The sequence below is a fragment of the Hydractinia symbiolongicarpus genome, chromosome 11 (genome assembly GCF_029227915.1).
Source record: "Hydractinia symbiolongicarpus strain clone_291-10 chromosome 11, HSymV2.1, whole genome shotgun sequence".
Classification (NCBI taxonomy): Eukaryota; Metazoa; Cnidaria; class Hydrozoa; order Anthoathecata; family Hydractiniidae; genus Hydractinia; species Hydractinia symbiolongicarpus.
In genome coordinates, this window is record NC_079885.1 from 27696581 (window position 1) to 27724070 (window position 27490).

The 27490-nt window shown below is 33.6% G+C and overlaps 1 protein-coding gene and 1 long non-coding RNA gene across 5 annotated transcripts; one reads left to right on the forward strand and one right to left on the reverse strand.

Annotated features, from left to right (window-relative positions):
- LOC130614732 (uncharacterized) lies at positions 1-26553 on the reverse strand. Of its 2 annotated transcripts, none has more exons than XM_057436176.1 (10): positions 26473-26553; positions 22945-23023; positions 15072-15954; positions 14256-14524; positions 11283-13791; positions 10602-10868; positions 10472-10503; positions 1693-2174; positions 680-740; positions 1-591 (listed from the first exon to the last, which is right to left on the reverse strand). In XM_057436176.1, the coding sequence occupies exons 3-9, from the start codon at positions 15941-15943 to the stop codon at positions 726-728; spliced, it is 4446 nt and encodes a 1481-aa protein (XP_057292159.1). In that variant the 5' UTR covers positions 15944-15954; positions 22945-23023; positions 26473-26553; the 3' UTR covers positions 1-591; positions 680-725. The 2 variants fall into 2 exon arrangements, with proteins under 2 accessions (XP_057292159.1, XP_057292158.1); XM_057436175.1 differs by lacking the exon at positions 26473-26553 and adding an exon at positions 23129-23395.
- LOC130614733 (uncharacterized) lies at positions 23451-26490 on the forward strand. Of its 3 annotated transcripts, XR_008975953.1 has the most exons (3): positions 23478-23761; positions 24801-24904; positions 25120-26490. It is a non-coding gene; the product is annotated as an uncharacterized LOC130614733 (long non-coding RNA). The 3 variants fall into 3 exon arrangements; XR_008975952.1 differs by having other exon boundaries at positions 23451-24904; XR_008975954.1 differs by lacking the exon at positions 24801-24904 and having other exon boundaries at positions 23451-23761.
- Positions 26554-27490: the final 937 nt, after the last annotated feature.

Sequence of the window (27490 nt, forward strand, 5' to 3'; positions counted from 1 at the left end):
CAAGTGTGAATGTTTAATATATTATACAATATTTAATAACAGTTCTTTTATACATTAAATAATATTATTATAAATAAATAAAAATATTTTTTACAATATAAAAATATTTATATAAAAATATTTATATAAAAATATCTAAAATTTTTTTCTTATTAATATTATTTTAACCATTCTAAATAATTGTGTCAGTTCTTTTATTTTTTTCTCGACTGCTTGTGTATATTTTGGAAGAGCTATAATTATTTTCAAAATACCCACTATACGTGGGTATTCTGTCGTCACGTGACCAGCCAGGGCCAGGGCTTTGTTCAGGCCTTCAAAATATAAAAGGTCTAACAAGACTTGGGGACGAGGTTAAGAAAGTATATCAGTTGATGTTTGTAATAAATAAGATTCACTCTACATTGCACCATGCGGCAAGTTTCAGACAGTTAAAAAAACACGTGACCTTGGACATGTGTCGCTTCCTGAATGAAATATAAACGAAACAAGGCTTGATAAAAATCGAACAGAAAAATGTTTCAGTACGTTTTACTACAAATAAATTTATTACAATATAAAATAAAACTAAAAAATGGACTCGTTCCTCATCTAAAAAATAAATAAATTTCATGAGAGAAAGTTAAAAATAGAAATAACAAAAGATAAATATATCCAATTGTATAAAGTACCGTCTCACCTTACAAACTGATTGTTGTTTTTCAAAACAAAATCATTTGAAATATTTACTTCGTCCTGTCCTGAAAGATAAAAAGATTTGTTATTTCAAAGTATAGCTACTTAAGTATTAGAACAGCCATCGCCATGGCCATGTCTTCTAAATGAGAGAAAATCTGTCAATTTGTTCATAAAATCCTTTAACATCGTGGCATTCTTATTTTAAATGTTTTAAATATCTTTTATTTTAAATATTTTCACATCTATATTATTTAATTCATGCTAACAATAATAACATTCAATTTCAGAAGATATAAAATAAAAAACAGTCTGGGTACGAAATTGTATTTTTACTTCTTCTTTTTTCTTATAAAATTCATTATTTTTAATTTCGTTATAATATATACTTATCTCTTACAGTATCTCCTCTCATTATTTTTACATACATAAAAATTAATGCTGTCAGAATTATTAACAGCTATAATAATTCACTATTTTTTATTAAAAATACTTTCTACTTTGGACTGTCACAATAATCTACTTGACAACCTCAACATTTTATTCTTAAGTATTTTATTCATTTTATCCAATTTGTTATAAAAAAATATTTTTGACATTCAACATTTTATTCTTAAGTATTTTATTCATTTTATCCAATTTGTTATAAAAAAATATTTTTGACATTCAACATTTTATTCTTAAGTTTCTTAAATTTAGATTCATTATATCCTTCAATTTGTTAATTAGTTTACTTCACTCAAATAAAAATCATCCATTCTTTTATTATTGCGAATCATTTCATTCGTTTTTTAACTTTCATTTATCATCATTATTATCAAATTAAAAGAAATAAAAATTCATTATTCTTTCTAATTTATTAACTTTTAATTTCTTCGCACCAAAATTTAAAAAAAAAAAAACATTCCATACCTAAATATTCATTTAAACATTTATTTAATCCTTATTATTTTCAAATTAAAATAAAATACAAATTTATTCTTCTTATAATTTATTTAAATAAACTTAATAACTTACTTCGTATTCTTTTATTTTTCGTCTTATTATTTCCCGGTTTTGTTCATTCGTCCATCCTCCAACACAATCATAAGCTGTGTTTCCCTTTTTATCTTCGATCGTCAGATCAATATTTTTATGACGTAACAAAACATCAACACATGAGATGTTACCATACATTGCAGCCCAATGTAATGGTGTGTAGTTGAGAACATCTACACGGTTGATGTTTGTTACATCATGTCGACATAACATATCTAATATTGAGTGACGACCCAAAAATGCAGCCAAATGATAACTGTTTTGTTTCCCACTATCTTCCGCCCAAACATCACCGCCATGCGAGATGAGTATTTCCACCATTGATGTATTGTTGGTGCAACATACTGTCCACAACAATGGTGTGCGTCCAACTACATCTCTCATGTGAACGATGTTTGGATAAATGGATAGCAATTTTTTCAGCTTCTCGATATAGTTAGATCTAATAATATCCTCGATATCTAAAAATAAAATAATACATGAATAAAAATTATAAATTTATAAATTAATGAAACATGATAACGAAAAACTTATGACATCATTAAATACTTTTTTTATTGTAAAACATTTTATAATGTATTAAACATAAAAAAAGTAATTGTGAAAACACAGAAACAAAAAATATAGTAATAATTTATTTTTATTCAAGTTAATATTAATATGTTGACGTCATCATGTATAGGATAATTTGCATCAGGAGAAAATTATTTTACTTGTATGAACCACGGAAATGTTTCAGTTAAAGTCGAGACCCAAAATTTTTCTTAAAATAATTTCACATGACATTTTTAATAAAAATCTCGGAAGTAAATATAGGTATTTCTACAATCACTACGATAACATAATGCGTTTTTATAAAAGAAACCAACCTAGTCTAACACTTTCGTCCCCAGGGATTTTTTATCTATTTCTTATGCGGGAAAATAACAAAAAGATAAATCTGGGCTAGATCTGGAAACGAGGCTGGATAGACTGCTTATTTCATGAATCTTCAATTAGCTTTTTAAAACAAATGAAAAATTTTACCAAATATTAGTATTGTCTAATCTAGCACTCTTGTCCCTAGGGATTTTTTTATCTATATGGCATGTGGGAAGACGGCGATGAATCCCTAAAACCGAGGCTGGCTAGTATGCTTATTCCATGACTTTATTTAGTTTCTTACGAACAAAGAAAAAACTTCACTAAATATTAATATTGAACAAATAACGCTTTTTCAGATTGTATGGAGAAAATTGCAAGACAGAGCATAATCTCAAGCACGCAAAAAGAGTTTGTTAGTTTTTTCAGTTAAAGTTCTAAAAAAAAATTAAAATTACACAGCTCTTAGTAAATAATCCGTTACTTATGAAAAAAAATGTAAATAAGAACCAGCTACTGCTTTTATCAAAATTAAATTTTCTCTCACCTCACACGACCAGGTTTTATCAACATTATTTGTTGAATGAAACATATTCGTTTTGGTTGAGTATAATATAGATAAAAATAGAACAAATTGTACGCAATATATTCGATTTATTCTGCGCGAATATTTCAAAGATTGTTTTTCGACACGCGATCGGTTTTTTATAAGAACAAGTTCTAAAGAACACGAGACTTAGGTACACAGCTCTTAGTAAATACTCCATTAATTGTAAACGGGTTTCTCATGAATAAAAATAATGTATAATAAAAACTAGCTACTGCTTTTATCAAAATTAAATTTTCTCTAACCTCACACGATCAGATTTTATCAACATTATTTGCTGAATGAAACATATTCGTTTTGGTTGAGTATGATATAGTGATAAAAATAGAACGACTGTACTCAATATATTCGATTTCGTCTGCACGAACATTTCAAAGATGTTTCTCTGACACGCGATCGGTTAAAAACTGTGTGGGTTTCTTTATAAGAACAAAAAAGAGCACGAGCCTTAGATATTGCAAAAATTCAAACTCAACAGCTTTAGGAAAAAATTATTGTTAAAACAAAAAACCAACCGAGTCTAAATTTTACGATGAAATGACTTTTGATTTGCTTATGATTGTTTTTTTCCCGCCGGATGGTTTGTATTAGCAATAATTTTTAAAAATTGTGGGAAACTTGAAAACGAGGTTATTCATTACTATATTGTAACTAACTTGAAAAACAGGCTTTCCCTCTGCAAATTTCTAATGTAATTTTTACAAAAATCAAATTACATAGAAACGAGGCTGTAGTCGTTATAAGAGTTTTGCTGTTAATAGTACGCCATGCGAGTTACAGTGAGAAATCGCATCATATAACATTGACCAACTTTGTACAAAGTGATCAACTTCAGGAAAGCCACTTTGTATGGAACAGTAAAGTGGTACGAGGCATCTTGCTTGAAAAGTATTCAGCAAAATTTAAGTATGGCCGAGAGCCACATGTTCAAAAACGAAAGGTAAATGTAAATAGTGTTTCCGAACTTGGTGCAAAATTCGGTATGTTAAGCCAGCTTTAGAGTTTGTGTTGGAGTAAAATAGAATCTATGATGTATATTTACAAAATATGCGCTTTAAATATCAAAATCAACTGCCTAACACTAACTCAGACTCACACGCTACACTATAAATTTGGGGAGTTTGTTCGTTCTAATCAGAACAAGGAAAGAAAAAAGCAGTCTAAATTTTACAACGAAATGATTTGATTTGCTTATGATTGTTTGTTTTCACTCACCGGGTGGTTACTATTAGCAATATTTTTCAAATGTGGGTAACTTGAAAACAAGGCTTTTCATTACTAACTTGAATAACAGGCTTTTCCCTCTGCAAAGTCCATATAACATAGAAACGAGGCTGTAGTCGTTATAAGAGTTTTACTGTAAATAGTGCGCCAAGCGACTTACAGGGAGAATTTGCATCATACAACATTGTCCAACTTTGCACAAAGTGATCAACTTTCAAATTATTATGCGAAATTTAAGTATGACCGAGAGCTAGCTACGGGTTCAAAAAGGAAAGGCAAAAGGGAATAGTTTTTTTAAACTTGGTGTGAAATTTGGTATGTCAGCAATGTTGAAATATGTGACGCTCACTTGCTATCTTTTATTTAGTTGTGAACCGGTGGTTCCATTATTTTATGTTAGAACTGTCACGTCGCGTTTTTATTCTCTACGTTTTTCTGTGATCAGCTTGTTTTATGAGAGTACTCTATGAGTGAGAAACTCTGTGTGTCTGTTTTTATCAGGTTATGGGCCCAGACACTTTTTAATGTTATATCGAGTACTGAAATAATTTTGTTTTGTTGAATTTGATTTTTACGATGGCAACTGAAGACGCAACTTTCAAAATTGAGAAGCTGACTGCTGAAAATTATCATTCATGGAAATTCAACATGAAAATGTATTTAATCGGAAAAGATCTTTGGGAGATTGTAACCGGTGATGAAACCATAGAGGATGATATGCAGGAGGCTGAGAAACGTCGAATCAAGAAACGCGAGAACCAAGCGTTTGCCGCCATTTGTTTGGGAATTTCAACAAACTTACAAATTTGCGTTCGCTCCACGAAATCGGCTAAGGAAGCATGGGAAAATCTTGAAAAACATTTTCAGCAAAAAACACTTTCAAAAAGGATTTTCTATCGGAGAAAATTATATTCAGCAAAGATGGCTAGAGGTCAAAATATGACTGAACACATAAACAACATTAAGACATTGTCAGAACACCTGGAAGCGATTGATGATGCTATTGCAGAAAAGGACCTAGTTATTCTTCTTATTAGTAGTTTACCCGAAGAGTATAACTACTTAATAACGGCGCTTGAAACAATTGCTGAGGACAATCTAACCTGGGATTATGTTAGGGACAGGCTTATTCACGAAAGCGAAAAGAAAAAGCCTGCTGAAGCTGAAACTTCTGGTGATGCCCATTTTTTCGTCAAAGCCCAACAACAAGAAATCCGGTAAATGTCATTACTGCAAGAAACCAGGACATTATGCTCGTGATTATTTTAAGAAGAAAAGTGACCAGAAGAAAGAAAACGCAAATCTCGCTAACGATGATCACGATAATGAACTAGCTCTGAATTCCTCTGAAGTAAACGAGGATAAGTGGTGGATTGACTCTGGTGCTTCTTCTCACATGACCCATAATTTGAAAAGCTTAAGAGACTATTCGAGTTTTGAAACGCCGATAAAGGTAAAACTCGCCGATGATCACGTGCTGAATGCTTTCGGGAAAGAAAATGTACATTTGACCATTTTGAGCAAAAATGAAAAGGTCAAAACTGTGCTACACGACGTACTTTACGTGCCGAAGATCCAAAACAAACTGTTCTCTCTATCTTACCTAACCGAAAAGGGAATCGATGTGCAGTTCAAAGGCAAGGATTGCGATATCACCAAGGAGGGGAAGCAGTATAATATTGGACATAAGTACGGTAAACTTTACAAAGTTAACGCGATAAAGCCACGAAACGAGGAAACGTGCTGTATCGGGAAAACAATCAAACAGGATTCTATCGAGCTGTGGCACCAACGATACGGTCATCTGGGATACGACAACCTCAAACTCTTAAACGATAAAGAGATGGTAAATGGCCTGAATATCGATACCAAGGGAGCCGTCGATCGAATCTGCGAAGGATATGCAATGGGGAAACAGCATCGCAAATTATTCCCAAAGAAATCGCAAAGCACCACAACCAGATTGCTCGAGCTGATTCGCAGTGACGTGTGTGGACCGATGGATGTACCTTCAGTGGGAGGTTCCAGGTACTTTGTGACTTTTATAGACGATTTCTCAAGATACACTACTGTCTACATGATGAAGCAAAAGTCTGAAGTGGTTGAAAAGTTTGGGCAGTTTGTAAACCTTGTTGAAAATCGCACTGGATTGAAAGTCGAACGAATACACGTGGAGAACGAAACTATAAAACGCCTTTGCTCAGATGATGGTGGTGAATACTTCTCAAGGACTTTGACGAATTCTGCAACAATCGAGGAATTCAACGTGAACCGACCATTCCATACTCTCCACAACAAAACGGAGTTGCTGAACGCATGAACCGCACCCTACTGGAAACTGCACGATCAATGCTGCATCACGCAAAGAAACCCCTAACCTATGGGCTGAAGCTGTATCTACTGCATCCTACACACGGAACCGAAGTCCTACTGCTGCACTGAAGGGAGCAACGCCCTATGAACTTTGGCACGGTAAAAAGCCTGAAATTAGTGGTCTGAAAGTGTTTGGCTGCAAAACGTACGTGCATATTTCTGAATCAAAACGTAATGGAAAACTCCAGAAAAAATCGTTTCCATGCGTTTTTGCTGGATACCCTGCGAACGAAAACGGGTACAAACTGTACAATCCTGAAACTAGACAGATGCTTCGAAGTCGTGATGTCATCTTCGTAGAGAACGCTTTTGACATCGAAAAATCGGACAACGTAACTCACGAATTTTTCACTGGAACATTCAGAGAAGCTGAGGCAGAAGCTGAAACGGAGCAACCAGGAAACAACATCGGTGAACCGCAAGTCGCTGTCGAAGAAGATGCCAGACCACAACGAGCAAGGAGACCACCTGACAGACTGAACGTTCTGACAGGTAATTGGTGGAACCTGATGGAGGCGGCATCGGTCGCAGCTATGGACACTGAGGAGCCAACGACCATTGAAGAAGCTTTGAGCGGTGTGAACTCAAAGCTATGGTCTGAAGCACTTCGTAATGAATTTAATTCGCTGAAACAGAACCAAACCTGGGACTTGGTTGACTTACCCGCCGGTAAGAACATTGTTGGAAGTAAATGGGTCTTTAAGCACAAACGTGATGCTAAAGGCGAGATCACCCGGTGTAAAGCTCGTCTTGTTGCACAGGGATACTCTCAAAAACCCGGTGTCGACTATGACGAAGTTTTCTCACCTGTCGCAAAGTATAGTTCTATTCGTACTGTACTAGCCATTGCCAATCAACTTGATTTAAACCTCCACCAAATGGATGTTAAAACAGCATTCCTAAATGGAGATCTCGAGGAAGAGATTTTCGTTAAGCAACCGGAAGGCTTCATCGACAAGAAACATCCGAACAAGGTTTGTCGATTGCGAAAGAGTCTCTATGGCTTGAAACAGTCTGCACGGTGCTGGAACAAAACCATCAACGAATACCTCAAGGAATCAGGATACATACAAAACGATGCTGACCCTTGCATCTATCTCAAACGATTCATCAAGGACGGACAGGAAGTTATCCTCCTTATTGCTGTATACGTCGACGACCTGCTGATTGCATCAAACAACGACAAAGAACTCCTCTCCGAAGAGAAACAGATAGGTGAACGTTTCGAAATGGGTGACGAAGGGGAAGTTCACTACATTCTTGGGATGGCCGTCAAACGAAACCGTAAGGATGGGGTACTTACAATCGACCAACACGCGTTCTTATCATCTGTGCTGAAACGATTTGGAATGGAAGATTGCAAGCAAGTAGCTACTTCACTCTAACCCAACACAAAGTTCAAAAAGCTGAGTGATGACGAAGAACCAGTCAATCTGAAAGAGTACCAATCTGTCATTGGATGGCTGACGTACGCATCGATTGGGACCAGACCAGACTTGTCCGCTGCAGTTGGAGTGCTTAGTCAACACATGCAAATGCTACTACGATTTTTGAAGACAACCAAGGTGCAATCGCTTTTGCGAAAAACCCCGCATATCACTAACGAACAAAACACATTGACATCAAGTACCATTACATACGCGACGCTGTCTCGACCAAGGAGATTAAGCTGAAATACTGTACAACACAGGAAATGATTGCCGATTTACTGACAAAGGGACTCCCTCGACCACAGTTCGAGAAGCTTCGCTTAGAACTTGGAGTGACCAAGATACATTGAATTTGAATTGACGAAATGACTATCGTGACGGAGTGACCGTCAAGTGGGAGTGTTGAAATATGTGACGCTCACTTGCTATCTTTTATTTAGTTGTGAACCGGTGGTTCTATTATTTTATGTTAGAACTGTCACGTGCATTATATTACGCACATTTTTTTTATTCTCTACGTTTTTCTGTGATCAGCTTGTTTTATGAGAGAAAAAGTACTCTACGAGTGAGAAACTCTGTGTGTCTGTTTTTATCAAGCAAGCTTTAGTGGTTGTATTGGAGTAAACTTGAAGCTTGAAGGTACATTTACAAAATATACGCTTATAATCGTTACAGCCTGAAATGTTCCTTATTATAACATGTACCGGTAAAAGTAGTTTTTATTTTGTTATTCATTTCAAAGATTCATAAAAACATTTGCGATTGATTCTGCTAAAATTTCTTTTTGTCAAATGTATTTCTCTCGGGATTAGAGAGAAAATTGGTGTTTTAGTCTTGCCGATGTTCTTATTTTGTTTTCTTTTCCCAATCCTCATTGTTTGTATTGCTAAACGAGTTCGCCAACTAAATATATCTGAGCATGCAAAGTTTTGTTTGTTTTGATTTTGCTTTGAAAAATTCGCTTCCCCGAAAAGTAGAAATATTTTATAAAATATCTTTTAACCGATAAGAAAACTGTTTATTTAGAATTCAAAATAACTATCCGGTTTTTATTACCAGAAAAGTGCTTACATTCAGAATGTTAAATTGGTCACATGTTTTTTTTTGTTTCCCGTGAAAATCAAATAGATATTTCGCTGGTAATTAGCCGCCGAATTCGCTATTCCCAATTCGCTTCGTAAAAATCCCTCTTTTGCAGGTAAATGTAGGTCTCAAAAGGACGTTCTCACTTTGCATACACTTGTGGAGCAGTTTATCTTTGCTTTTTTAACTATGCCCAGCAAAGTACGATATAGCCATAAATAATGCGTGGTTTGAATTTAAATTTTAGGGATTTGCTCTGACATTTGTTTGCGTCTAAACTTTCGTTTGAGAAAAACTGAATTAGATGTCCGAGAAAAAAGCTTATCTAACTAGGCTAAACTACACCAGAAATTATGCAGAAAATATGTATTACTTTTAAATTATAAATAATCTATGCTAAACAAATGATTTGAAAAAATTGAGCAACCACGAGATAGTAATAAAATTAATGGCAATATTTGAACAAAATTTTTCTATTGACAAAGCTTGAAAACTTTCTTAATACCAAGTGAGAAGTTTTGTATCACTTTTATTGACACAACAGCAACATCAGCGCACTACATTTTAGCGGAAGTACTTTTGCCTTTGATGTTTTGTTACTCCAAAGCCTCCTTTTACGATATATATTACCAATGTGCAGAGTAGCTTTATTTTTACTTGATAACACTTAGTTTCTCTTAATTAATGTCATATGACCGAGAAACAAAACATTGTCGAAATTTTACAAAAGGAAAACAAAAACGTCTAATAACCTCTTACGTTTTTAGCAAAGATCTGTTTTAAAAGCAACACCAGATGGAAAAAAAATTCTTAAAAGGTTCTAGGACTAAATTCGTTTCAGACAATAGTGTCATTAAATTGACTTTGCGTGTCCCATGGTATAAGTACAGTAATGAATTAAATGTTTAACAAATAATTAGAATAATTTGTTTGTTGTAATATGGGTAACGAAGAAAGGAAATATTTAACTATTCCGCATTCTTTTTGTAACAGGTAAATAACAACATGAACAACAAAATTTTTTAATAAATGTTAATTTTTTTAAATCACACAATTAGTCAACACTTATTTCTGTCTATTTTGTCACGCTAATTTTTTTATGCCTATTTTGTGACAAAGAGTGTTGTGGTGATTTTCTAGCTTAAAATTATGCTGATAAAACGATAACTATTTCTCTTACCTTCAAATTGGAAACCCATGACGTTTGGACGTCTAAAAAAATTGAGCACATGTTAATATTCCTGAAGCCTGACATACTTTTTAACACATGGCTATAAAATGTTTTTAATAGAAGTTGAATATAATCTTACTCGTGACGATAAGACACAATGCTGTCATCAGATACACCAAGATGATTTTTAGCAACAACACAAAACTTGCACGTTTCACCAATTTCCATGTCATCAACGATGTATTGATTGCAAGAAATGTCAGTTGCTAAGTTATTCCAGGTTAAACTTTTACTTTCTTGTCTACTAACGGTGTATTTATTAGCGTGCTGTTGCCATCTCAATATACATGATGTACTTGACAAATATGAGCAAATTATATTGCTCACTTTTCCAGGAGGATAAAGGCTAAAATTATTAATATTGCATTTATATCATATTTTTTAACAAAACTAATGACTTTTACTTAATAAAATAAATTAAAAGATGATCAAAATTTTGTCTAATAATTTTTTTTTATTTTCATGCTTAGCAGCAGGTTAACATTTTTAACATCAAAAAACTCTTACAATGTTTTTATTAAGTACAGAATAGGCCCTGACACATATGTCGTGATTTTTTTTCCTCTCTAGAACAAATTTCACAAAAGAAAGGAGAGAGGATTGTGAAATGATCACACGTTAGTGATCTCGTGAGAGTTTTTTATTTTAATATAACACAACCATTACCATCCAATTCTTTAATATGAATCACTAAATTTAAAATTTTTTAAGAACTATTCAGAAGAGAATTTGTTCTCTATTGTTTAAAAATTTTACTTACTTTTTCCTAACGATCTCGTGCGCATTTAGGCGTTCAGCCGTTGCATAAAAACCAACATGTTCCAAATCTTTTATCATTTCTTTGAATTTCCAATATTGTGGTTTTATGTTAAAAACTATTTTATTGTTACTTTCCATGGACTTTGTGAACGGTATTTCTGTATCTTCATCGTTTGAGACTTCTACATTGTATTCAACCAAATGTTCAGCTAACAGTTTACTGATGATATGACCAGTTGATGATTTTACTGTATCTGATTGGTAAACGTTGGACGTTGAAACAAGGACCAGATTTTGTGTTGCTCTGGACATTGCTTCTAACGTCAAATGTTTTAACTTGCAATCATTGCTTTCAATTATACAGATGCATTCGGCTGCTTCAACTCCACGACTTCCCTCAATAGTAGTGAGCAGGTTATAAGTTTGACTCTGTAAGGGATTTTTAACTGTGATATCATCACAATTTAAGACTTTCCAGTCAGTGTACTTGTCGTAGCGAAGAAAATCAATTTTTAACAGTTTCAGTAATCTGTAAAAAATATCCTTTTGAGGGAATTTGTTATATATGAACAAACGGTTAGTGGCATGATGTAAACATACATCTTGTAAAACAAGTGCTAACATTGGTATAAACTCTTTGTCTGTTGTTGGAGTTTTTGCCGGATGTATCAATAACGGTTTTGTTCCTTCGATATTATGACCGATTGAATACGCTGTATTAAATTTTAATGAAGTGTCAATTCTAACATTACCCGAAAGATCCTCATCTGGTATGGAAGCTGCAACGACATCAATATCAACCGGTGTTTCAAAACTTTCTTCTTCTCCTTTTATTATCGGCGTGACATTGCTACTGGTAGTTTGTCCTTGTTGTTGCGGTGGTGGTGGTGGTTGCTGCTGCCGCTGCTGCTGTTGTTGTTGTTGTCGCCGTTGTGGCTCTCGCTGCTGTTGTGGTTGTTTGGTGGACATTCCTTCTTTTGATTGCTGATCGGGAAGCTTCATTGTTACCTTGTCTTGTTCTACTTCATTTTCAAAAGCCTTTAAAAACTGAAAGATTATCCGGGTTGTTCTCATTGCTCTGTTCAATTTTAAAACTGTCATTCCTGTTTCTTCATACTTGTACTTGTCATGTATTGTGACTCTTTGGTGTGAAATTAATGTTCTATGTTTCTCAATGGAATGTGGGAAAAAAATGATGAAAGAGTTATTTAATTTGTCTTCAGTTTCCAGATAGTGTTTAAGCAAAGATGATTCTTCCTTGTTAAATAACTCTCCATTTAATTCATCAATTATTAGATGCAGGTTTTGGTCAACATGTTTCTTAACCAATGACTCTAATAACTGGTATGGTGTTGGCACTTCATTCATTTTCAAATCCTTAGCTAACTCGACATTATCCTTTACAACAACTTCGACAGCGGCTTTGTAATTAAATCTTTTAGTATGATTGGCAATATCCCGTTTAAGCAATGTGTTGCCGTCCCAAATAACGTAGTATATGACCGATCTATTCTCAGAGCGCTCGTAAGCTATTTCCAAATGTGCTAAAGCTAGCACTGTCTTACCACTGCCTAGAGGACCGATTATAATTTTTTTTAAAGAGTTGTTGTATAAATGACGGAGTTGCTGTGGAGAAAGTATTAACGAGCTTATTTGTTCGTGGACGTTTTTACTGAGTGAAGGAACAGAAAATAGTGCTTTTCTTGTAGCCATAAAACACATGACTTTACCAACTATGTTGATATACCGTTCCTTGTTGTCCTGAACATTATTTTGTACTTGTGAGCTTTGCAAAATATTTGAAAAGAACTTCGTCATATTTCTATCCTCAGCCAAAGTTTTTTTGGAGAGTAAGTTGCAGTCTACACAAAGGTGGATATTTTCGATATCTTCGAAATGTGGTGCAGCTACAACATTAACCATTGTCAGGTGACCATTTTTAAGATATTTTTTAGTGATGATAGATAGCTCCTTCAAGTCTTCTTCGCCCGCTTTGACTTCATCTTGTAGTCTTACTGCGTCGGTTGTTTCTGTGTATCTAATGTTGACGATATAATTTGGCAACACAAGTAGAATTCTTTTGTTATCAGTAATTGTGCTTTCCAAACTCAAAGAAAATTCTTTATCCAGTTTTAGAAATCGAATATGTTCCTTCGTGTTATAATGAGTAAATATTGTAAACAACCGAGGTTGTAATTCGATTATAACATCCTTTATCTTTTGTGCGAATAAGGAATGTGTGACTTTTGGCATTGGGGGTGGAATTTGGAGTGGTTCTTCCATGCATTTACCATTGACGGTGAAATAACGCTGGATGTAATCTCTTTCAAATGCTTCGTACTCCTTAGGTTTCATTGTTTGCAGGCTACCACCACATATAAATTCAATATTTGTTTCTTCTCTTTCTGCTCCTACAATGCATTTTATCTGTTCAGATATTCTTCCACTGTTGTGGGTTCTAACATCAAAATAGCTGGTTGTACACTTATGTGCTCGGACCAGTGCAATATCTAATTAAAAAAATTATTTTACTTTGCAACATTTCTACTCAACTAATTTTAATCTAAAGTGCTGTACAAAACAAAGCCCTAGAGACGTTAAATTTTTTGTGTAGAATACTAAACATTATTTTTCAAGAATCTTTGCAATAATTTTTATATATTTTTGCGTTCGCATAGCCAAAGTAAAATTTTTGTCGAGGGAAGTGGCTTGCATCGTTGAAACGATTGCTATTCTAACAAAATCTTGACAATGTTTTTTTTTATGGTTCGAATAATGTTTTAAATAAACCCTTAAGATTAAATTTGTTCTACTTGTCAATATAGCTTTCCCAACTTCTTTTACTTGTGCTCTGCCCCCATGCACAGCTACATTAGTAAGTAATGTATTTTTTTGTTCTGTTTTGTTTTTATTGTTCCAACTCCTTATTCATTTTTTCCGTACTAGATAGAATACATTATCTAAATTTACTCACCTTCAATTGGAATCAAATGAGTTTTACTTTCACTGTCAACTAACGTAACTGATAACCCATTAATCGATTTGGCAATGTGATTGTAAATAATCAGGATTAGTGTCCCTTCTTCTTCTTCCACAATGTAATCGTTGTCGACATGAAGTTCTTTTGATTCTATCGCAAAATTTTCAGTAATGATGACTTGTACACTTTTCCTAGACCAGTGGGAGCAGCCATCTTCAAATTGTATTAGAAAATCTCCTCGGAAATTTTTTAATAGTATATAACTAAGAAAAACATTAAAATTTAAATTAGAATAATAAGTAACTGTATGAAATATTGTCCTAAAAAACAATAAAATCTTATTTTCTGAAAGAAAGGTATCTTCTTTCTAGGCCGTTTTAAGTCAATAGTGTTTAAGTGACAAGATTTTGAACGACACGATGACAACAAAGGACTTTACTGTTCCCATTCCGTCTTTCAATCATAATTGTTTTGAATGTTCCTAACTCCGTTTTGAGTTTTTTTTACATCAACTTGAATATAAATAGTCCATTCTTTAAGTTATTTAGATTTTACTTAATGTTGTCTTTGTTTTTATTTACTTTACATTTTTGTATTTCGATCAGTGCTGTCATAATTTCAATCTGCTGTACTCTTATCGCTGATGACTCTCCTATGCATTGAAATCATTACAGAAAAGTGATTTAGTTACACAAAGATAAAGTTGAATTTAATTGAATGGTAATTTATTTACTTTACCATATTTGCCTTTTATGTTAAGTTGACAGAATTAATTTAATGATGGAACAATATAGAAAAAGAATTACACACCTGGGTTGTTCTTTTATAGTTTCTTCCAACTGAGAACTCTTCTGATCACATGATGATGAAGAAATAGTTTGCTTTACTATTTCCACTTCGGCTGCTAATCGATTATAATTCTCTTTATTCTCTTTAATACCACCTTTGTTTTGCTGAATATTGTCTTTATTTGCTTTGATGTCATCTTGATTTTGTTTAATACCATCTTCGTTTTGCAGAATATTGTCTTTATTTGCTTTGATGTCATCTTGATTTTGTTTTATATTTTCTTGGTTGTCTTTTTGATTAAAATATTGAATTTCAATCTTTGCTTTTATAACTTCGATTTTAAATAAGTCTAAGTCATTCAAGCAACCAGATTTCAAATCTTTAATTTTCGTTATGTCGTATCCGAGTCTTCTTAATATACCTTCTATGGCATTCCATAGCTGATTATATTGTGCTGAACTCATTGCTCTTCCATGCATAACATTATTGCGCTCATTTCTGATTCGAATGATGTCAGCACCGACACTGAAATCATTTGGTTGCGGTGTTCTGGTCCTCCATCCACCAATTGGTGCTTGTATACCGTGACAACAATTAATTAGAACGTCACATAAAATAGTGATGTCAAACAATTCCGAATCTGTTTCCTTATCTTGCGGAAAAACGATTTCCAGCTGATCTCTTTTCAGATGGTTTAAATGTTTCTTATATTTTTTCAATGACAAATATAAATGTTTCTTATCCCTTGGCATGTTGCCACGGGCATGATCATGTAAAATTTCACGTAAGTGGTCACAACATTCATTGAGAAGTGTGACCAATTTAATTTGATATTCATTGTTAGTGATCAATGCGTGGTGAGAAGATCCTGTTGGAGGTACTGCTGTTGCCATGACTATAATATCTATAAGATAATTTCAATTTTAATTCAAGAAATATCAATAAAAGTTTTTCATACTGTTTATCAACAAAATTACTAGAAGTTCATGGAAATTCGCCTATCGCAACAAAGTCGATAGAGATACATTGCATTTGTTATTTTGTGTCCTGTAGCAACATTAGATCAATTAATTAAAAGAACAGCACACCCGCGTTGACGTTCTTTCTTCAAAAATGCTCTTAACAGAACGTTTCTTCTGTTTCTACATATAATGTTTATTAGTGCGTTTGTTCGTTGTTTCTACGAAACAAATCATAGTTTTAATACTATTAAATTAATTATTCAGCATATAGGTTGTAGTATACCGATAAACAATTTGTAAAATGGCTATTTTTAATTTTACCGTATTGCTTTATATGTTTTTCATCACAACTTTTTTAAACTGATGTGAGATCACATTTTTTACTTTCTCTTACAATAATATTAGAGAAAGGGTGACTATATAACGAATTCTTTACAACTTAAGACTTCACAGTGTCCCAATTTGTTTTTAAGATATAATTTTGCGGGTTAAAGTTCTGTATAACTGATTTTTGAATAGTTTGAAAAAACAAAAGATAAGATTGGAATTTGAAGTCCGTTTTCGAACTTTGCTCCACTCTACCCCTCTTTACTTCTTCAGTCTGAATGGAAACACTCCAGCTTGTGCTTTAACACCCATGTGTCACCACAGTCTATTTACGCAACGTTATCAGTAAGGAAAACAGCCCAAGGCTTTTAAAAATATACATAAACTTAAATTCCGTCAAAGTGCGAGTATAATAAGACATTTGGCTATTTGGCAGGCCAGTCAAATGATCATGTAATTATTCAGTTGAGTCAAGAGATATATCAAACCTTATTGATCTCAGCACAGCATTCGCTACAGTTAGTCATAAAATGTGTGTTTTTTATGGGTTAACGACTAGTCTATATTAGGATACTCACTGTGTCAAATGGTAGCTGCAAATGGTGACGGGAATATTTTCGTGGATATTCCTGGCAGATGAATTCTTGTAAATTTTTTCACGGGATAACGACTAGTTTGTAGTAATAAGCACACTTCGAGAGAACTAATTTACTTATTTAATCCTTTATCATAATATGGTGACAGTGTATAAGAAGAATGGGTTGTTTTCATTTTCTTTTGAAGCCGCTAAAACCGTTATGTCTAATTTGTTAACTTTATCGACGTTACGTCACGACGTTAAAGCCTTTTAGACTGCCGTCAATCCATTATGAAATTAGCGAAGCCATTGCATTGCACTTTTGAGTGTGAGGCTAAAAAAGGGATATCTTTTAAACGCAACTGGCATCAGCTGCTCCACCCTAGGTAACTGGGTATTACCTACATTCAAAACTGGATTAATTAACCAGCGCTGTTTGCGACAAAAAGCAGACATCTCTGTTCACTTTCCCTTTTTTATCACGTTCAACACAAAATTTGATGAAAATTCAAATGGTGTCTAATAAAAATTCGAAAAATAAATAAAACTACAATAATACTATTTAATAGTTATTATACTGTTCGCATTTCGTGTTTCCGCAACACGACTTTTTTTCTCGCGCGCAAGCAGACAAATAGAATACGGCTTTTATTAAAGAGATCAAAGAATGTTGACACAAATGTCTGTGGTCTGGTGAGTACTCTTTACAGATGACGCATGTGATTAAAATAAACCTTCGCAAGTAAACCACATATAAATATTTGTGATAAAAAAAACTTTAGACAGTTAACCTGAAATAGCTGACCGGTAAATGATAAAAATGATCATAAAGCAAAATAAATTCAAAACTAGACTTATTTAAACCGAAGTTGCGCAAAATTTTTCAAAAAGGTTTTTACGCGTTATAAAGGTACTGCCCGGTAAAAAATCAAAACTTGATATTAGTTACATGGAAAAGTAAAGAAAAAAGTATTTTAAATACAACCAAAATTGTCTCTCATAAAGGTGGGTTTCCATTAGAGCGAATCTTCCTATAGATCTAAAATTACACAAAATTTTAGTGCGACAGGAGTTCAACGCTGTAAATGAGTTTCAAATTATTATTCAAATTATTATTTGTGCGAAATTTTCTTATGTGAACACACGCATTTCAAGATGGCAGACAGTTCAGAAAAAAGAAGAAGCTGTGGCCTTAATAGTAAAAAAAAGAGACGAAGAAAATCGCCATTTTCTCGTGTTCGTCAAATTTATAGAGAAAGAGAATTGAAAGGAGTGCATAATCAACTGCTTTAAGAAGTGAAATTGCACAATGAGGGTAATAGTTGTCATCTTGGCCAAACTTGGTGATTTTGTTGTAGGGTCATTCTTGTTATTTATATAATTTCAACCGCCGCCTCCGAATAAGAATCAATATCCTCCTCATCCTCCGGAGCCGTTATATTTGATTTTGTGTCTCTAATTTGAATACTTATCAAGCCAAGACAAAAAAGAGTATTCCTTTAAAATTTGACACACGATTCAAGGTCAGCCAAACCTGACACCGATGCAGATTTCCTTTTTAGGTTATTCCTTTCCTTTCTGTATCTTTTTTTAAGTTGTCTCATCTTTGAAAAGCTTAACTTTAAAACAGTTGTATTTAAAAACATTTTTCCAATTAAGTAATAGAACAAGCTGAATACGCTCAAGGTTTAACAGCGCAAAAATATAGCGCATTGAACTGACGAAAAAGGATAAACTTTACCCTCTTCACATCCTAATTCATCCTCAACCTCCCTCCAAGCATTTGCCACTCGATCTTTTTCTCGATACTCCTTTGCAACTTTTTTCGTATAGACGTAATAAAATTTCGAACAGCCTCTGCTAAGTACTCATCTTCCCTTTAAGTTGCACCTATTTGTTTTTCCCATTTAATAAAAACTTGTTTTACAACACTGCTTGCTTCATAACACATATGAAACTATTTCTTGTGCTCAACACGTGTAAGCATGTGCTGAAGTTACACTTCAATAGAATCTATTCAATTTCTTTAAAAGGACATTCGATATTTCGTTGAAGTTGCGCTTTCGGGCGAAAACTCAGAGCGATAAATCTTAAAACTTTGTGATAATTGTCGCTCTAACTATCGCACTGAAATTGGGCGATAAGAGCAAAAAAAAGTGTCGCTCTGGAATTTCCACCAGTGCGAAAAAAAATCAATGGGTCAAAAAAGCCAGAGCGATAAGAGAACTCGCACTGATGGAAATCCAGCTTAAGTTTAAACAGAATTTGTTTACTTGACCATGCCATTCTCAATCCTCATCTTTACTGAACTTCGAAAGCGGAAAAGGACTGGGTAAAAACATTAATATGCGCAATTTATGCAAGGACGTATTCATTGATTTACCCCGTGTAGAGATTGGCGCATGCAGTTAGAGAAATAAAGAAAAAATGTTAATGATATTTCCAATAGAATTTTTTTACAATTATCAATCATGTTCACAAACAGAAATGTAAACATAATTGAATTTCAGTTTGAGCCAGAACGACTCAATAACAAACAACAAATTCCCTCTTATAATGACAATTAAGCAGACACACCAGATCAGTGAGTGGTGCCTATGTGCAAAAGCGGAGAGGATGCCTATAGCTGTTGACTGTTTATGCTGTAACGAGGTGGACACTATAATTACTTCCAGCTACGCTACCTATAAAATTTGACCTCACATTTTTCTTTTGGTTGTATTATAAATGAGCGCCTGGGTATAAGGTTTCTGTTGTGTTTTTGATAAGAAATGTATAACAGAGCACGAAGATTTCAACGCTGTTGTGATTTTAAACAACACTTTGTGGACAGCGATAGTCGCTCTTCACAATCAGGAAAGCCGTAGACTTAAAAAAAAGGACGAAGTTTCTAACAAATAAGCCGCTAGCACTCTTGCTTCTAATCTTTTTTGAAGATGATATTTTTAGATCTTATCGATATGCGGCATACCGCCAATTTTATTGGTTTGTTCATAACCACTTGGGAAAAGGTGTTCGTCGGGTGATACCATCTTGTGTCGTGTCTAGGATACGTAGAGAATATCCAGGTTCGAATAGTGGTGTATACTGGCTTCAAAGAAAGTGAATAAATACCTAAAATTGATTTTTCTCACACAAATTAAGTTGACAACGAGAATATTTGATTGTAAATTAAAAATAACAGGCTTTTTCAGAAGAGGCGTGCGATCGCACGCGCATGCCTTGGCACACGCGTAAAACACGTGCGATGGCACCCTTCGAAATAATTTTTGGAGACTCGTCAGACAAAATGCCCGCCACATTTCCAGCTTGTTCGGAGATGTCCTTAGCTCGTTTAGAACGTTCATCGGACAAAACGTCGATAGATTTCCGTCTTGGTCGAACACTTTTTATCCATCAGCAAGCCTATTCATAGCCAACCTGACCATCCTAGCTAATTCACCGACTCCTGACTTATTTAAAAGAACTACGTAGACATGAATCTCTTTTGCCTGACCCCTTCGTCGTTGGTAACCAGGTCTTACACAAGAAATCCAGCCATGCGGTTCTTAACTAATGCGGAGGTGAGCGCCGACGAAGCACGGATGAATCAAGTCTGCAAAACTGCACTTACAGGCGGAACAGACATTTTATCATGGATTTAATTGTAGATAATTTCTTCATTTGACAAAACAATTGGAATCCATAGCAAGTCCGAATTTACCGGATTTTTTTCTTCGTGCCCCAAGTGTTATTTAAACAATATAAATTGGCAAATGTAAAATGTTGCTACGGCTATTTTTTTAATCAAAAACAGCACATCTACTTTGCTTGTTACAGACAGACTAGAACTAGCGTAGTAATGTACTAATTTTTAAACCCGTGGAAGAAACCACGTGCAGAAATTTTTTTTAATTTGTTGTTTCTTATCATAAAACGTTTGTTAATTCAATGAAAAAGATTTAAACAAAATAGGCAACGTGAATATGTCCCAACAAAAATTTGTGACAAAGTATTTACATTCATTGTAGTTACACAACCCGCCAGTAAGATTAAATTGGCAGACAATGAAATTCCTAGCAAGTGAAATGACTTTAATTTTGTAACGTGATTTGTTCTAACCAATCAAGAATGTAAATGGAAGTTGTTAGGGGGATGTTTTTTATAGTCGCTTTTGTAAAAGAAATATTCTTACATACAAAAATAACATGCAATTATATATTATTAATGATTATATCTAATTACAAATAAGGTCGTTCTGCATGGACATAATTACAAACTTACATTTATGGAATATATAGCTTCATCCACGACTAATCTATATTATTAATACCCGTCTACGTCTGTCTGTTACGCAAAATAGTACGGCAAGTAGCAAGACACACGCAATGCGGTGTAAAAAGGGCAAACAAATCCGTGGACTAGCTTTAAATAGTCTCTTCACCGAAGAAGGTTTCAGTAAACAATAAAAAGTGATGTCAGAAAGATACAAGATGCCCTGGGGACGAGGTTGCTCCTAGTCAGGAGGTTAGGAAGTCGAACTGGCTTAACTTACATAAAGGCCGAAATGCACGATTGTATTTTAATGTCTTTTATTTATTTCCATTTTAACATTTGACGTCAATAAATCAATACACGTCCATTTTTATTTAATTACTCTCATTCTCCTATCGCTATCACTTTCGTCTACCTCTGATGATATGTCCAAAGTTCATATCGCTCTACTTTCGTAAACAACAAAATGCATGGTTTTAATTAAAATTATCTCCTTTTTACTTTCGTCTATCTGACCACGAAATTGTTTATATGTAATATTTTCTAGCACAAACACACTCCTCCATATTATTAAAAAAATTATCGTTTTAGTACACCCCTATTTTTAATTTTTTGTGAGAAACCTACTGTAATGCTTTCGATAAACGCTCGCTACGTTTATTTAAACTCTTTCTCAATTTATTGTTTTGTCCTTTCAGTATTTTCTTTTAATAAACGCTCATCTAATAAGACCACCACCTTTTTCTTTAAAGAGCTGTTTCAAACTCGTCCCAGCAACTTTTGTCTGTTCATTAAAAAAAGACACAAAGGGCGCTGGGGACGAGTTTGGGGCTGTTTAATAATGATATTCATGAAGCCCACTTTAAACATAAGAAAGAAAGAAGATATGATAAATGCTGCACTAACTTTTAATATAATGATAGAGATAAATAAAAATTGTAAAATTTTATTAAAAGTTTCTTTCTTAAACCTTCGTCTCCAGTTCTAAATTGGACGCCCCTAAAGATACACAGCCGGGCGTTTTTAAAGCATTGTAGTATATGTATTAAATTCCTTTATATTAGTACTAAAAGTATTAGTACTAAAAACGTCAACGAAGGAGAGTTTTTGTTACAAAAGTGTATTTTGGAATGCAAATATTTTCAAGTATTTATTTATTTAATTACAAACAACTTGTCATGAGAAGAACATGAGTCATCATTTTTTTACTTTTTTACACTCTCTTGCCAAGTTCTATACTTCACCAAAGTTTTTGTCATCAACTCCACTTTTATTGCTCATTTAAGGTTACATTTCTAATTTTTTTTGCAAGCTATATTTTTAGTAGCCATCACCGTCAACCTCGTTCAAGGGCCTCTAACTGCTGTCCCTGACTATGAGAAGAAGAAATATTGTCGGATGAGGTTGATTTTACTCAATTAGCATTTATTTTATATGAAACATGTTTATAGGAAACTCACATATGAGTCTCTGTATTAAAAAAATTAAGAACATTTGCTACTAGATCGCTGTGATTAATTTTAAAATAAAAGGTTAAGAAAAACCTGAGTCAGACTGACAATTCTTACATCAACATTCTATCTGTTTTATAGATGACAAAAATGCAAGTGAACAAACTTAATGCAAGAAAGCAAAATAAAAAGACAAGGAAATAAGGAAACCAAAAAAACACAACATGAAAAACAGACAACAGCAGTATAAAATCGAAAATATCACTTCAATAATATTTCAAAAAAAAAATTACTAAAAAAGATGAAGAAGTGACTAAACTCACCAGTGTAACAGATTTCTTTCTATATATATGTAATTATATGTCCTGTCCTGATATTCTTTCAACGTTAAATGCTGTTCGGCTGAAAAAAAAGAAGAAACTTTGAAGAAACAAGGAGACTTAACATCGAAATTATCAGTCAATAAGATTTTATCAAAATAGATGGAGAACAACTGACTAAACTCACCCGTGAAACAGATTTTATATATAAATATTTGTATATAAATATATATTTATCTTTTTTAAAAAAATGTGCTGACGTTAAAAGCTGTTGAACTTTCTTCGCTGAAATCTAAAAGTTTATGACAAACCAACCCTAAAATATATTATGTTGTCTTATTGGTAATCGTCATGCAACATTGATTACATATATAATTATTCTTTTGTTCAACATAAAGCAAATTATTTATATAGTCATGGTGTAATATAAAAGGTATTGTAAATATAATAACCAATCATATTTCTTTTCGTGTTTACGTAAGCGTTTTTTTTTCTCTAAACGACGTAAATCTAATCACATGACTACTAAGTTGCTTAGAACTTTCACAAGAAAATCTTTATATGCTATTCTTTAACTAGAACACAACAGACTTTAACTGCGTCCTACAGGACTGAACTATGATCTGAGCGACGCGTCTGTTTACGTGAATGTCTCGGGGCGAGAAACACGGCGAAAGGTGCTTGTATGCCCGTGAACAGGAAAATATACCAGCAGGTAGCAGTCACTGATGCTTACTGCCCTTGTTCTGTTAATAATCCATGGGAGTAGCCCATTTTGACCCAGTTGTAAATAAAAGAAGTGCTGCAATGAACAGTTCTGGTAAGTTAATAAATAAGGTAGCATTTGCTTATTTGTATAAAATCTCGCTAGTATTAGTAGAGAACGATCTCGTATGTCGTTTGCAAGTAGCAAAAGAAAACGATGTAGTAATGTTACGCACACATTTGGCAGTCAAGTATGTCCGATGGGTGTCATGGGACTATACTCGTCTATGTGTACAAGTGAAGACATGACTAAAAGTAATTGATTGTAGCATATGTTGTCATTATGTAGTAGACATTAATCACTGAGCATGGCAGTAAACATAGATGTGTCAAAGCGGTAGGTTAGAGTAAAAGCAATACCAAGATTCTTTTCAGGAATATATAGACTGCGGGTAGGTGACGCCGGTTTTTACCTCAAAGGTGCACTTAAATACCGTTCTATTGACTAAACAAGGGCTTAATTTCTTTTTTGCGAGGTTAGTAAAATATTCGCAAAAGAAAATGTACGATGGAACTGCTTTTTCATTTTCTTGACGAGAAAAAACGGAGATAGTCGTGTTACTATTCTTTTCCGTTTGTTTATTAATTTTCCCAATTTAGAGTTTTAAACTCCAGCTAAACAATAACAAACAAGCATCAATTCCGTTATGTTTATACCTTTTTCCAATTGTTGTTTCAAAACTTATTTTTTCATTATATATATTTATTTTTGCTCAATTGATTGCTAAAGCAACAAACTTTGTGGATTGTATTCACAAGAAAAGGAACAAAAGTGGTTGCTATGTTGATATTGAAAACAAAATTAGATACATACAAATAAATAATTTTGTTGATGTCTATGTTAGAGTGCTATGGTTAGAGATAGTCAAACTGTTATTACAACTCCACAAAAAGGATTAACGAAAATTATGAAACCGGAGATTTAGTACTACGAATTAAAATATTCTTGTGTTCACGGTGGAAGAAAACTCAAAGGAAGAGGTTCTTGACAACGAGCTGTTCAGTATATGTTTTGTTTTTATTAATTACCAACCTCGTTTCCAGACCTTTTTTATTACTTTGTTCTACTAACCGAATTTTTATATTTTTTTTAGTACTATAAAGCAAGACTGCAAGTTTTCACTTCCTTAGCTAGTAGATGAATCTGGACAATTTTAAGAAGTCATAGAAATTCACGCATAATCACGAATTAAATGCGGTGGGCAATTCTCATCTACCTAACGATTATCAATAGTCATATAGTTTCATTAAATATATAAAATATATAAGAATCTTAGTATAAATTATTGTTTGCATTTTTTTTATTACTTCTGGAAGCTCTACAGGCTTACTTAATCAGAAGAAACTAAATGACAGTAAGAAAATGGATCTTGGAGTATAATTATCATGATGTATTTCAATATCATTTTTTAGATAACAAATCAAAGTTGGACGTAAAATGCGCTGTTTGGAAATTTGACCTGTCGTTTGTCCCAGGATTTATGAAGATTAATTCAACAGTTGAAGGGTGGAAATAAATCCGATAAAATAGGCATCTATGTCATGTGTTAAGTACGCTAAGATGTTTTCCCGCCACATTCCAGTTAATTTAACTTTACTTTTCTACCAACTTCGTCCTTAGGGGGTTTTGCTGGTTTGATATCCTGACCGTTAAGTAAGCGCTAGCGGCTATGACATAGGCAACAGACCCTAGGGACGAGAATTCTTTTCTACATTTTGAGAATCACTTTAAAACAAAACTTTGCTTTCAATTTGGTACATGGAAAAAACAGTGAAATATCGATCCTGTTTTCAAACTAATCTTAGACTTAGCAAGAATGCGTCACGAGAAAAAGATGAGAATTCCCAGGAGCAAATTAATTGGCAGTTCGCTTACACTTTCTTTTGGGAGGGATGTACTTTATTTTATACTATTTCAGCCTTTAATGTCTTGTTGTGTTCTTCAGAAAAAATTACAAAATCCATTTTCATAATTTAATGCCAGTTGCGAAATTCATTTTCAAAGTTATTGTTAGTTCTATACTACGTTATTTTGTTTTTATTATCTATGAAGAAATTCTGACTAAGAATTTCCTTAACATGTTCTTTATTTTTGACACAATCTTCATCTCAAAGTGTTTTAGTACAACCTTCTTATTAAAATATTATCTTTTTTTGTTTATGAAAAGCAAAACAAATATTCCTGAAGCGTGTATTTTGTGTATAACTTTTAGTTTTATAAACAACCCAAAGATTTTGCAGATCCTAAACTGTTCCTCACTTGTTTCTTCTTGACTATCTATCTACAAACGAAAGACGGCAGACCATTTGGAACCATGCCACAAGTCAGTCCGACCTTCATCGTCACAGAGAATACTGCGAGAAGAGTGCGCACCCATGCAAGTTAAATAAAACCAGAAAATGGGAGAGGTTAGGTTCTGTGAAATTAACTTTTTAGACGAATGTTCCTATAAACAATTATCATACCGACGAGTGTGCTTGGGATGGGTCGTTAGCTTAATTATTTGTTTTATATAATATTTTTAACTCTTTTTACTTTCGTCTACCTGACCACATGATATGTTTAAAGTTCATATCGCTTTACTTACGTAAAAGCCCGTAATGGCTGTAATTGAATATGTTTTGTTTTTAGTTTCGTGTATTAGACCACGATATTGTCTATGCGTAAAATCATCTAGCGTAAACACACTCCTTCGTATAATTCAAAAATAATTTTTATCTTTTTTAGTACACACCTATTTTGTATTTATCTGTCAGAAAACTTACCTTATTGTTTTCATTGAACGCTCGCTTCTATTATTTAGGCTTCTTTACGATTGGATCCAAGTCCCCAATCTCTGTAATTAAAAAAAACAATCTATCACTATTACTTTTTTTCGGTTACCCTGACAACTTATCGCTATCACTTTCGTCTACTTGACCATATAATGACGTATATTCATTATACGCATTTTGATCAAATGTTTATTTGATCACAATGACACCAGCCATTTAAACATTTACGGTTTCAAGCTTTTTTAATTTTCTGATACATGGGATAAAAAATAATATTAAATAATATACGTTAATGATATAATACAAATTTTCAATTTTCAATAGAAGTACGTGCTCTTTCTTCATATATGCTAAGAAAGGAGAAGTTTGGAATGCAAACATGTTCAAGTGTTTATTTATTTAGCTACACATCTTGTCATAACCATTGTCATAAGATGACAATGAGTCATCATTTTTTAATTTTTCGCACTATAACGTTTTTGTCATCAACTAATTTTTTTTGGAACGTATGTGAAAATACAGTACCAGTGTTTTAACTCTGCTCCCCTCCATAACTTTTAATGTTCTTTTCCACGTGCGACTAAACTTGATACAAAATGGATGCACTGTGTTAAAGGTGCTTTTTTGTTGTTACATATGATTATAGATACAGGAAAAACACCATATTTATTGCGGCAAATCCCTGTTCTTTCCAAAATAACTACGCAGTGCCTCCATAGCGTACCACTCACTGCTGACATCGGCCGAGCCGGAAGGCTCGACCTAGCAGTTCGCATATAGCTCGTTTAGCTCGTTCTATATTTAACTAAATCTAATCTATCATATACTATTTACAACATACAGAATGATGCTAACGAGTTCGTTCAAGCGATTAGCGTCCTGTTGTTATATTACTGTGCTATTTGACAGCTTTCACTCACGTTATGTACAGTTCAAACCCCGGCCGAGTCATGCCAGAGACAATAAAAGTGTGAATCTATTCTTTCTGCTTAGCGCTCAGCATGAGAAT

Coding starts and splice junctions, on each gene's coding strand:
- LOC130614732 (XM_057436176.1), bottom strand. CDS start 15,943: ATGGCAACAGCAGTACCTCCAACAGGATCTTCTCACCACGCATTGATC. Junction 10,869..11,282: donor CACGAGATCGTTAGGAAAAA/GTAAGTAAAATT, acceptor TAATAATTTTAG/CCTTTATCCTCCTGGAAAAG. Junction 10,504..10,601: donor ATTGTGTCTTATCGTCACGA/GTAAGATTATAT, acceptor CAATTTTTTTAG/ACGTCCAAACGTCATGGGTT.